Source organism: Dreissena polymorpha, chromosome 3, assembly GCF_020536995.1.
Source record: "Dreissena polymorpha isolate Duluth1 chromosome 3, UMN_Dpol_1.0, whole genome shotgun sequence".
NCBI lineage: Eukaryota > Metazoa > Mollusca > Bivalvia > Myida > Dreissenidae > Dreissena > Dreissena polymorpha.
The window spans coordinates 109,444,894-109,458,408 of record NC_068357.1 but is presented as its reverse complement, the minus strand read 5'-3'; the positions used below and the strand labels follow the sequence as shown (position 1 = coordinate 109,458,408).

General features: G+C 36.1%; 1 protein-coding gene across 3 annotated transcripts in view; it reads right to left on the bottom strand.

The window, feature by feature from the left end:
- The window catches only part of LOC127870969 (transcription factor 25-like), a 50,503-nt gene that overhangs the window by 2,060 nt on the left and 34,928 nt on the right, over positions 1-13,515 (bottom strand). For 2 of the 3 annotated variants that reach the window (XM_052413576.1, XM_052413579.1), the window contains exons 8-15: positions 11,985-12,078; positions 10,787-10,879; positions 8,896-9,001; positions 7,600-7,707; positions 6,756-6,868; positions 4,561-4,737; positions 2,501-2,591; positions 2,013-2,089 (exon numbers count right to left, since the gene is read on the bottom strand). In XM_052413576.1, the coding sequence (XP_052269536.1) occupies positions 2,013-2,089; positions 2,501-2,591; positions 4,561-4,737; positions 6,756-6,868; positions 7,600-7,707; positions 8,896-9,001; positions 10,787-10,879; positions 11,985-12,078 (859 nt within the window). The remainder of the gene's footprint in view (positions 1-2,012; positions 2,090-2,500; positions 2,592-4,560; positions 4,738-6,755; positions 6,869-7,599; positions 7,708-8,895; positions 9,002-10,786; positions 10,880-11,984; positions 12,079-13,515) is intronic. The other variant, XM_052413577.1, reaches the window with a different exon arrangement.

The following is a 13,515-nucleotide window of genomic DNA, read 5'->3' as shown; positions in this document are numbered from 1 at the left end:
TTTCCGATCATTGTATTCATCAGTAAAAGAAAGTGGAGATTGTCCAAAAAAATCAAGGTTTCCCTATCAGTGTATCAATATTCCCTGTTTTAAAAGAGCACTCGGTACCTACTTTCACAAGTAATCGCCATAAACACCACATGGGGTAATGGATAATCCACTGATAAGAGAATAGCATGACGTGCGTATCGATTATTCTAGCCACATTACACGGTCATTTAAATGCTGACAAGGATGTATCTGGTAACTTTCCAGTCGTCAAACTGTGAAGTTCATCGTCCAATCGGTTACGCAAATGCTTATGAGGGCGGGGTTAACTATCGACCATTATTTTTGATTGACGTCGGGCATGAAGTAAGAGTTTATCGCAGCTTGATTAGCAAGAAGTTGTACCATTTGAGTAATATAAAACCGGTTTTTGGTACAGTACAGAACATTAAAGACGGTTTCGGGCATCATCATCACACCTTTTTACTGTAAACAAGTGTTACCTATGACTCATAGTTTATCCGAGAAATTAATTGCAAGTGGTAAACAATTAATTATTATAGCGAGTAAGTTGTGCAAATGACTCCCGGTTACAATTTTGTGATAACAATTTATTTAATTCCAGTACATGTATATTTCAACATGTCCGTTTATAGAACTGATTCACCTCGTTTTTCTGACATTTATTCGACACGTAATGCGCTTTAACAAATTTTCGTTGAATTAATTACGCACACTTGTAAATGTTTCGTCCGATAATCCATAGTTAGAAGACTGATGATGGCAACCGGCCGTGATCCTCGTGGACAACGTGAATTTCATGCATAATTCCGTCAAAACATTTATTGTACTCGTAAAGTGTTTAAACAAATTATCGTTGAATTTATAACGCAACGGTTAATATTTGTTGAAATATCAAATGGGAATAATTAAATTTGTAATCCGAAACCCATTCCCGTAAGTCGATGTTAACGCGTTTTTAATCCGAAACACACTTCCGAATGTAAATGTTACCGCAACGTTAAATATTTTTGCTTCAAATTAGCAGTGCAAATTTATTTTGTGTCGAATCTTTTTCTCAATTAAAAAGAGCGCGAAAATTATGCAGCGTGTACAACGTCGCGTCTATTGCATACAAATGGCGTGTATTGAGCGTTTTAACAAGCACACAACAGGTCAGGGGATTGACGCATATTCAGAGGCAATATTTCATCATATCTATAAAAAGTCACTTAAAAAATGGCAAGGTTTGTGTTAAAGAAATAACTGAAAGCTTTTATTGTAAATATTTACCAAAAAGTAAATTGATAAAAACGGAATAAACGGGATTATCGGGAAATAAATAGAAACTTGAAAAATAGTAAGTATACAGTAATAGAGTCGGGTTGAAACGGATGTATTGGGGGAATCGTTCGAGTCGGGATTTTACTATCTGTGCGTAAAAGTTTTAAAACAATTAAACAATAAAAAAATATATATTTTTAAATGACTGGGGGATTTTTTTGAAGAGTCATTGCGCACCAAATGACGTCTTTTGACGCTGTTTTCTTTGAGTTATAACGCACCACAGAACGTGAATTGACACGTTAAATTAAAAAAAAATCAACGTCGGCAGGGGACACCCCTCCCGAACCCACCCCCGATCGGCCCCGGGGCGCCTGAAAAAAATCCTGGGGAAGGCACTGGTAAAGGGTTCAAACATGTTTGGTTGAAATGGTTTGGCAACTATTGACTTAACATGAAAAGCAAGATATCTCAAAAAATAATTTTACATTGACTTGTGGCTGTATATGGTAAACTTTACAAGCAATCAAAATTAAAAGAAATTTTGATCACAGGTTACAGAAACTAACAAGCACTGTAAGATGTGTTTCGCAATCATGGTAAAGAAAATTAAACAAAAAACAACATGAAACAACATCCTTTTAATATGCAAAAAGCAAAGTAAATTTTACATGATGCATCTACCTTTTTCTTTTTAATATTTAAAACACAAAGTAATTTATAGAAAATGTGGAGAATACCTAGAGGGGCGTTTATATGCTTCCACAGAATCCAGGGGTGGAAGTGGGTCATAACTCAAAACCGTGCTGGCCACGTCCTGCAATGTACCATACAAAAAGAGGTTTAATGCATGTGCGTAGTGTCAACCCTGATTAGCCTGTGCAGATTGCATCGGCTAATCTGGGACAACACTTTACGCTCAGGCTTTAAACCCCCTTTTCACAGAGCACGGCTCATTTAAATTGAGGTATAATTTTGCAATTTTTTTTAGGATTATTAAAATTGCACCAGCACAACTTAACATCATAAGATCATAAGGAACAATGCTCAAGATCTTGAATCCATGTAGTATGCTTTTTAGAGCTATTGCAAACTTCATTAACAATCAAATAAATGCTTGCTTTGCAAAATGAACATTCACAATAGTAGGATATTGGCAATTTTTAGAATTTCTGAAAAACAAAAATTTATGAATACAGGTAACATGTGTAACATGTCGAACATATACCTGAGGAAGAGTTGCTGTTGCTGAACGAATTTCAGACACCAAAATATGGCGGTATATGTTCCTTGGTGTGCCTTTGTATCGGGACAACCGTCTGTGAAGATAAGTGTACAACAACAATTTATAACCAGCATCAACACACAATGAGAATTTAATATTTAACAACGGTGTGAAATTCTGTGAATTAACAGATGGATATGTAATATTGGAATTATCTGGATTGGAACCTTACATTTTGCCAAATACATATATACAACAACAGATTTTTAAAAACACGTAAACCCACCCCTCTCCCAGCATAAATATTGTTTAAATGGCTTGCATCCAATGCAGTTTGACATGTATCAGTTAATAACACAAATTGCAATATGGGTAATATAACAGGCTGCAACAGATTTTTTTAACAAAACCATTACAATAATGTGAAAATGCATTAATGCATCTACTGCTGCCTACCCCTACCATAATATATCTAATGATTAATTTAAGAGTAAAATGTTCTGATGGTGTTTTATCACAATTGAAGGTATTTCTTAAGGGATGTTTTTATGAGTGTAAAAGTAAAAATTTATTATGTAGTTTCATGTGAAAAGCTACTTTGACCTTGACCTTTGGCCTGTTAACATCAAAATGTATAGACTTCTTTCTTTGCTACCAAGAAACCAAGCTATCAATGTTGATGATGGTAGGTCTAAGCAATTTTATGATATTGTCAAAAAAGTAGGGATGGCAACGAATACCAATTTCGGTATTCGAATATTCGGTCACCCTTCCGAACGAATATTCGGATATTCGGTCAACATCTGTTGGAAAAAAGTCAACTTTGTTTACCGTACCATTACTCCATGAATTCTACTTTCGTTTTTACCGGAAGTTCACCGGAAGTGACTAAATATTGACACAGCGTTGCCGTCGCTAATTCGAAGCTGATTTTGTTGATTACTTTTAAGTTTTTATTGTTAAAATTGAATGACAAAAACTGTTTTTAAACTATTAATATCGTACATCAACAATAGAACGAGAAACATAATATTACATGACGAAAAAAAAATTACATGACAAAACAGTTATATTTACATATAATTAAAGCTGAACTTAAACGAATTATGTACATAGCCACAACACACTTTGAACCTGTTAAACAGACTAAACAGTCAGTCTTTTAAAGTTGCCACGTTTAAAAGACACTTGGATCGGCGACTTCTTATCGGATGATGTCGTGAAATACTTCTAAGCAGCGGAAGGCGTATGTGGCATTTTGCTTGGACAGATATTTACTTTATGCGTGTAACAATTATAATATTTTCAATTAAATGAGTGTGCAATACCAAAAACATTTCTTTAAGTATAATACCTGATTGAATATTGAGTAATTAATTAATGTTTGAACCATACGATACGCAAATACTCATTAGAGGTTGAGTAAATTATTTTCTAAAAGCTTTTTTGATTGGACAACGTGATTATAACCATACGATCTGTTTTGTTTTTCACACCAAGTCGGCTCTTTCTTTACTCATTTAATCTTTGATCATTTTAAATGTAATTCGAGTTATTAGATCAAGACGGGTCGGTGAAAAAAGAAAAGGTCTTTGGATCAACTATTCAACTGACTGATGGACAGGTTCAAAGCTAACACCACAGCTTGTTTGAAGGAGAACATTATAATACTTATGCATGAGTAAAATAAACATGTACTATCAAATTTATTTAAGTATAAAAGTGATATCAATTGGTGAAAATAAAAAAAAGAAGAAAAGATAATGACCTTTTAAGGGAATCATAGTTTTAGATTGATTCCTAAACAACTGCACAACTAAACATGAATTTTTAAACACTACACACTAGAATTCAATATAACAGATATGCTTAACAGGACCTCATATGTATGTGTTTTAAAAGGCCTGTGTAAGAAAAGATTATTAAGAATAACTCAAAAAAAGGCAAAACAACATTGTCTTGTTTGAATAATTGCCATTTTTGGGAAAACTGTAGCCATTTTCTCAATATAGTTACAATTGGCAGCAATGGAGTGGCGCTTGATAGCCAAAACTCTTCATTACTTTGTTTTGTATGTTTCCACGAGAGGATCTTTCTGTGCGACGCGTGCCAGCACTTCCTTCACGTTCCTCTCAAGCCACTCCATGACGTTGGGAACCTTCCAGCACACGTGACAGCGGCCAGCATACAGCGCTATCAGCTGCTTCAGGGCTACTGGGTCACTAAAGTTAATGATGTCACTAGAATACATGTATATGAGCCTTGGGTCACTAAAGTTAATGATGTCACTAGAATACATGTATATGAGCCTTGGGTCACTAAAGTTAATGATGTCACTAGAATACATGTATATGAGCCTTGTTCTGGGAAAACTAGGCTTAATGCATGTGCGTAAAGTGTTGTTCCAGATAAGCCTGTTTAGTAGGCACAGGCTAATCAGGGACAACACTTTCCGCCTACACTGAATTTTGGTTAGCAAGGTACTTCCTTTTAACACAAAAGTTAATAAAAGAAGACAACGTCATCCCTAATAAACCTGTCCCTACTGCACAGGCTAATCTGGGATTACAATTTATGCACATGCATTAAGACTAGTTTTCCCAGAATGAGGCTCATATTACTTATGGGTACAGTGCTACCGAGTTACTAGAACAAATGACAAGTGGGTACAGCGCTACTCAGTCACTATAATAAATGGCCTATAGCTAGAGTGATACTGAGTCATAAGAATAAATGACCTATCGCTTAAGTGATACATTGATAATAGGTCACTAGAATGACTACAGTAAGACTGGGTCACTAGAATAACTGACCTATCACTATAGTGCTACTGGGTCACTAGAAAAATTGGCATATCACTAAAGTGCTACTAAGTCACTAGAATAAATGGCATATGGGTACAGTGCTAAGGTTCAAAAGTATAAATGACATATAACTACAGTGATACTGGGTAACTAGAATAACTGACCTATCAGCACAGTGCTACTGGGTCACTAGAATAAATGACCTATCACTACATTGATACTGGGTCACTAGAATAAATGACCTATCACTACATTGATACTGAGTCACTAGAATAAATGACCTATCATTACATTGATACTGGGTCACTAGAATAAATGATCTATCACTACATTGATACTGGGTCACTAGAATAAATGACCTATCATTACATTGATACTGGGTCACTAGAATAAATGATCTATCACTACATTGATACTGAGTCACTAGAATAAATGACCTATCACTACATTGATACTGAGTCACTAGAATAAATGACCTATCATTACATTGATACTGGGTCACTAGAATAAATGATCTATCACTACATTGATACTGAGTCACTAGAATAAATGACCTATCATAACATAGATACTGGGTCACTAGAATAAATGATCTATCACTACATTGATACTGGGTCACTAGAATAAATTTTAATGACCTATCACTACATTGATACTGGGTCACTATAATAAATGACCTATCACTACAGTGCTACTGGGCACTAGAATAACTGACCTATCACTACAGTGCTACTGGGTCACTAGAATAAATGACATATAAGTACAGTGCTACTGGTTCACTAGAATAAATGACATATCACTACAGTGCTACTGGGTCACTAGAATAAATGACATATCACTACAGTGCTACTGGGTCACTAGAATAAATTACATATGAGTAAAATGCTACATGGTTCACTTGAGTAACGTCAAAATATGGTAGGTTTAATCTGTTTAACTTTAAGTTCTCTTATTCCTATTTTTTCAATATATTTTCCACATTAATTATTCATGTCATAAGTAATATATAACAATATGCCACACAGTTTAAAAGCATGTTATTATCATAAACTCAAACATCATGTACATGTAAACAATACCAATATTTAGGTATGGAGCAGGTTGACCTCAACCTGCACATACCTATGAGCAAGGTAAAAACCAATTCAAATGAAAATTTGGAAATCTTATTACACTGAACATTAATCTTGAAAACAGCAGCTTAGTGAAAATAGCTTTCTGAAATCAAAATAGAACCAGAACAGCCTGCAAGTATCTTGCAGTCTTTTCATTTTGTATGCTGTTTACTGCTAATCAGTATCTGTGGGTTGGAAATGAAGGCTTTAAAATTTGATTCAAGTAAGAAAGGTCATATATTTAATTTGATTTCCTGGGGAACATCAAATTCATCAAAGTGTGTATCTGAGAGGTAAAAGGGTTAATCAATGCCCCTAAAGGTTGAAGAAAAGCCCTACTCATATTCGGCTTGTTTGAAGAATGCATGTGTTGCTGAAGCGTCCGCCTGCACTCCACACTTGTCCAACAGAGGGGCCAGCATGCCTGGGAACATGAGGAGGCTTTCCTGAAGCTTGAAGCAACAAACAAATAAGCCTGGTTCTATGAAAACTGGGCTTAATGCATGTGCGTAAAGTGTCGTCCCAGATTAGCCTGTGCAGTCTGCACAGGCTAATCAGGGACGACACTTTCCGATTTATGGTATTTTTAGTCTCAAGGAAGTCCCTTCTTACTGAAAATCAAGTTTAGGCGGAAAGTGTTGTCCTTGATTAGCCTGTGAATCCACTACACGTGTTGTTTACCTGGTATCACCTGGTAACATATTTATAGAAACTGAAACAGTAATTTATCTTTTTTTTATAACTTCTGTTTACCACTTAACAAGTTTCAATTTTATTGGTCAATCTTCTTTTGAGCAAGAAAAGTAAAAGTGCTCAAGAAATGCAAAAATGTTTGCAATATGTTCAAATAAAATTTAGGCATAATATGTTACTATAAACAGATATGATAAAATAAGCATCCAATCCAGACGGGGTCTACCCATTGAGGATGTGTATATTGTCATGTCAACTTTTTCGCGATGTGTGCGCACAGATTGTCCCATGCAACATTTTCTGAGAATCAGGAAAAGTAAAATAATTTTCTTTAAAATAAATCAAAAACTTGAAATTGTTGTGTTTACACTATCACTATTTTCTGCCTTACTTTGCAATTTTATTTATGAGAAAATTTAATGAAGAGGACCGAACAAATTTAATTGAAAAGGGTTAAATTTGGATCATTTCAGATGAAGTACTGAAGTACCTTTTCGTCTGCTTTTTCTCTAAGTGTTGCATCCCCTTCTGCCTGCAGAAAGTAGGCCAGCGGCAAAGAAAATGCAAAGTTTGGAAGCTGTGATAAGTTTCTGTGAGCCTGCAGAAAAAAGCATATACAGAATTAAAGTGATATTATGGGCATCTAACAGTTTATATGTCTATCGCAACCGTTGTTTATATTTGGTGTTTTCACTTCATATACACTTATATTTGTTAATGCAGCATCAACGTACTAAAACAATACTAAAGCAAGATGAGCTGCAGATAATTGGTCAGTGACCGCATTTTTACTAACTCTTTTGACCTGTTAATTCTTTTCAGCTCAATTCAACAGTGAACAAGGGACAAAATTGTCACAAAACCAGGTTTTCATTGTGAAAAAAAATCTGATAAAGGGAGAAAACTCAAACTGAACTTTTGAAATGAAGAAACAAAATTAACCCCCTTTGTAAGTTTGTTTAAAAAAAAAATCTATTTTTAGTCGTGGCGACCTTGACATTGGAGATATTGACGTGATTCTTTCGTGCGACACACCGTCCCATGAAGGTGAACAAATGTGCCAAATGATTTTAAAATCTTACAATGAATGACATAGTTATTGCCAGGACAAGCTCATTTATGGCCATTTTTGACCTTTGAACTCAAAGTGTGACCTTGACCTTCGAGATATCGACGTAATTATTTCACGTGACACACCGTCCAATGATGTTGAACAAATGTGCAAAATGATTTTAAAATCTGACAATGAACGACATAGTTATGGCCCGGACAAGCTTGTTCCGCCCGCCCGCCAGCCCGCCAGCCAGCCAGCCCGCCCGCATTCGCCAATCTAATAACCAGTTTTTTCCTTCGGAAAACCTGGTTAAAAATGCCCATAATATCACTTTAACTCAGTTATGAACCACACCCAAATTTCTGATATATTCTTTAGTCTGCTTTTATAGTTTAAGCCTAAGGTCTCTTTGTTCATTTTGAAATGAAGTGTGCACAACTTTTAATGAAAATTGTCAATCAAATAAACAACATGAATGCAATAATGCATAATAAAATCCACATTAAAATCTTAAATCAAACTTTCATAATACTTTGAAATCAAGGCCAGAATTCATGTTCATATCAATAACCTGTCCGACATCCCTGATCAGCTGGGATCATCCTGGACATGTAGTATCATATGTTTCTTGGAGTCCCATAATTGAGAAGACATTATATAGCTGTGACAGTGTATGTTAAATCAATGAATTTGATTAAAATAATGTCCTGCTTATCTCTGAAAAAGTCCCACCTCCCACTCGTTGTAAAGCCGTATAAGAAACTCGTAGTCCGTTGCCCGAATCGCGTAGAAATCAATCATCAGCAGCGCACACAGTGGGTCTGCGTCGGGGTCTAGACTGGGAAAGGAATGTTAACATAATGTATACAAATCTCATCACCAATGCGCACAGGGGGTCAGCATCAAGGTCTAGACTGGGAAAGGAATGTTAACATAATGTATACAAATCTCATCACCAATGCGCACAGGGGGTCGGCATCAAGGTCTAGACTGGGAAAGGAATGTTAACATAATGTATACAAATCTCGTCACCAATGCGCACAGGGGGTCGGCATCAAATCTAGACTGGGAAAGGAATGTTAACATAATGTATACAAATCTCATCACCAACGCGCACAGGGGGTCCGCATCAAGGTCTAGACTGGGAAAGGAATGTTAACATAATGTATACAAATCTCGTCACCAATGCGCACAGGGGGTCGGCATCAGATCTAGACTGGGAAAGGAATGTTAACATAATGTATACAAATCTCATCACCAACGCGCACAGGGGGTCCGCATCAAGGTCTAGACTGGGAAAGGAATGTTAACATGATGCATACAAATCTCATCACCAACGCGCACAGGGGGTCCGCATCAAGGTCTAGGCAGGGAGAGGAATGTTAACATGATGCATACAAATCTCATCACCAACGCGCACAAGGGGTCCACATCAAGGTCTACAAGGCAGGGAGAGGAATGTTAACATGATGCATACAAATCTCATCACCAATGCGCACAGGGGGTCCACATCAAGGTCTAGACTGGGAAAGGAATGTTAACATGATGCATACAAATCTCATCACCAACGCGCACAAGGGGTCCACATCAAGGTCTAGACTGGGAAAGGAATGTTAACATGATGCATACAAATCTCATCACCAACGCGCACAGGGGGTCCACATCAAGGTCTAGACTGGGAAAGGAATGTTAACATGATGCATACAAATCTCATCACCAACGCGCACAAGGGGTCCACATCAAGGTCTAGACTGGGAAAGGAATGTTAACATGATGCATACAAATCTCATCACCAACGCGCACAAGGGGTCCACATCAAGGTCTACAAGGCAGGGAGAGGAATGTTAACATGATGCATACAAATCTCATCACCAACGCGCACAGGGGGTCCGCATCAAGGTCTAGACTGGGAAAGGAATGTTAACATGATGCATACAAATCTCATCACCAACGCGCACAAGGGGTCAACATCAAGGTCTACAAGGCAGGGAGAGGAATGTTAACATGATGCATACAAATCTCATCACCAACGCGCACAGGGGGTCTGCATCAAGGTCTACTAGGCAGGGAGAGGAATGTTAACATGATGCATACAAATCTCATCACCAACGCCCACAGGGGGTCTGCATCAAGGTCTAGGCAGGGAGAGGAATGTTAACATGATGCATACAAATCTTGCCTTCCTATAAACGCCAATCAACGTGCCAGAGGAAGTATTCAATCCTTTTATATACTGTAAAATGTGCCTTCCATTTATTGCCAAGCAACATGGTATAGGAAGTTTTTTTAATTCATTAATACATGTATACTGTAAATTGTTGCAAATAAGGCACACTATTTTATCATCAAAACAGTTTTTAAAAACTTGGGATTTATTTATTTAGTTATTTTACTTTAGTATTGATATATTTCACATTTATGGATCATTTTCATTCATGAGCGATTTCTTTCAATGATTTAATAAGAGGCGCAATAATATATTGAAATATTATGTATGCCAATTTGAAAAAAAAAATGTAACAATTGATGCTTCTTAGATAAATCAATTAAAATTGTGGACAATGTCAGGTTAAATTGCAAACAACACAAATTCACAAACTTACCATTTAGCTTTTGTATTTACCTCAACATAAGTTTACAGAATTCTAGAGCCGTTCTGTTGCATCCACGGTTCCCAAGCGAGGCAATGTGCTTGAACATCGCTAAGAACAAGCACCTGAAATATATTCACACTCAAAAATACAACCCTTATACGAGGGTGCGAGATCACGTGACTTTCCTTGATTCCAAATTAAACTTGAATGGATGTAAACATGCCAGTAAGTGCTGCTTTTTTTCAAATAACTTTATAAAACCATTTTTCGTAAGAGTTTCAACTGGTGCATAAAAGACAGATTTTTATGCTGCGTATGGCAAAGTGAAATACATCAGATTACTTTATTTAATAAGACTGTGTTATTGGTAAAAAAATCTACGTATACTGCACAATTATGCTTCAGGCAACATAAAATTTTGTCATGGATTTCACACGTATTCAAGGATTTATTCTTATACCTTAAGATATCAGCACAAACTGCAAGAAAAACGGTCTTTTATGCACTAAAGAGTTTTTCAAATGTATTTTATAACTTCAGATATTTGCAAAGTTCTTAACGGTGTGTTTACATTCTGTCCGGCCTGTGTGACAATCCCTGAAAAGGCCGTTAATTCTGCAACCCTGATACATGGTTTACGTAAAAAATATTTATCATCAAAAGCATTTTCATCGTCTCCATCAACTAATTTCACCTGCCATACACTAATCTTATGGCTTATTAAAAGGGAAATGGGCATTATAATTTATTTGTTAGAGTGGGAACATTAGTTTTTTGTATTTGATTTTTTTAAATTTCATTGATTGTTCTAATGTGGTGATCTCAGTTTATAACATTCTATGCTTTTGTTATGTTTATGTTGGTTTTGTGTTCTAAAAGTTGAGGATAAAAACAAGAATTTCTCTTCTGATAATAGTTTTTCAAGTTTCGTTGTTTGTTTTGATATTTATACCAGTGAATTGAGTGTACAATGTATGGTTTTATTAACCTTTTACCACGTAGATACCCGGTACTTATTTTAACGCATTTGTAGTCCCTTAGAAAGTTATATTTAATTTAAGACCTTTCTTACTAGATTCAAGTTTTTTAGGGGCATCTCCAAACCTAAGGTACTAATGAGCAGCAAACAGTAAAAAACTTAAACAGACTGCGAAGGCTGCTCTGGTTTTACGCTGTTTGCACAAAGCCATTTTCACTTTGCTTCTGAGTGGGAAAGGATTAACCCACCTGTTTTCCCTGTATCTATATTCAAGGCGACATGTGCCGGTGGCAAGGTTAAACATTGGGTGAAAACTCATCTCCATTGCGTACATGGAACGTTCTGTGAAAGATAAATAGAAGAAATGAGAGCTACATTACCTGTATCAATATAAACAATAAGATATAAAATTGCTGATGTGAAGAAAAAATAGGGAATATTAATCAAAAGTGATAAATAATATTCATTTTCAAGAGCTGTCAGTAGACAGCACGCTCGACTTGACAGTATAACGTAAGCCATCATGGGGACATTGTTCATATTCAATAAGGTCAAGGTAACATAGTCATATTCTAAGTGAAAGAGAGGACCATAATTGAAACATATTGATTGCTTATGTTTTAAAGAAGTTGTACTTTATCGACGATTCTGAGTTCAGGTATATTTTTCACAATCTATTGAACATTTGTGAAGACATAAATGGTTGGTTGGACGGTCCCTCAAAAAATGAAATAAATATTTGTTTCTGTTTTTACCATGTTTAAAAAAAACAAAACTTTTTTTTTACGGGTGGGGGCTGGGGGGTCGGAGAGGGGGTATAATGTGGGGGTGTGGTCATCTATTAGATGATCTTTCAATCAAAGCAATATGTCAAGGTGGGGAATGGGGGATGGTTTGGGTGGAGTCCATTGTGGTATGTCAGTTAAGTGTTGTTTTGTCAAAGTATGAATCATATCTGTTCATAAATAAAGAAGTTATGGCAATTTGAGCAAAAAGTTTCAAAAGTAAAATAATATAAATAAATATTTGTTGTTGTTTTTTACCATGTTCCAAAAAAAATATATGTGTGTGTAGGGGGGGAGGGAGAGGGGGAATAATGTGGGGATGTGGTCATTTATTAGATGATATTTCAAAAAAAAGAAAAACAAGAGACGTGTTTGTCAGAAACTCAATGCCCCCTACTGCATCGCTTTGATTGATTGATTGATTTTTAATCATTTGGCAGGTACATATAATTATCTCCCTTTAAAGCTATTACTTCCCTTAGATTATTTTTTGTTGACCTTTGACATTGAAGGATAACCTTGACTTTTCACCACTAAAATGTGCAGCTCCATGAGATACACATGCATGCCAAATATCAAGTATCATCAATATTGCAAACTTTATGACCAATGTTAAAGTTTAGGGACATACAGACACAGTGACACATACATACAAACAAAATGACAGACAGGCCAAAAACAATATTCCCCGTCATTAGATCCGGGGGCATAAAAAAGGGAAAAAAATACTTTATTTTTTTGTGGGAGGGGGGGGGGGGGTTTGGGGTAGGGAGTGGGGGATGGTTTGGGTAAAAACCATTGCCGTATGTCAGGTAAGTGTTGTTTTGTCAAAGTATGAATCAAATCTGTTCCTAAATAAAGAAATTATGGAAATTTAAGCAAACTTTAAGGTCATTCAAAGGTCATATTCAAATTCCAATTGCCAGGTACAGTACCCTCATGATAGTTAGAAAGTATTTGAAGTTTGAAAGCAATACCCTTGATACTTTAGAAG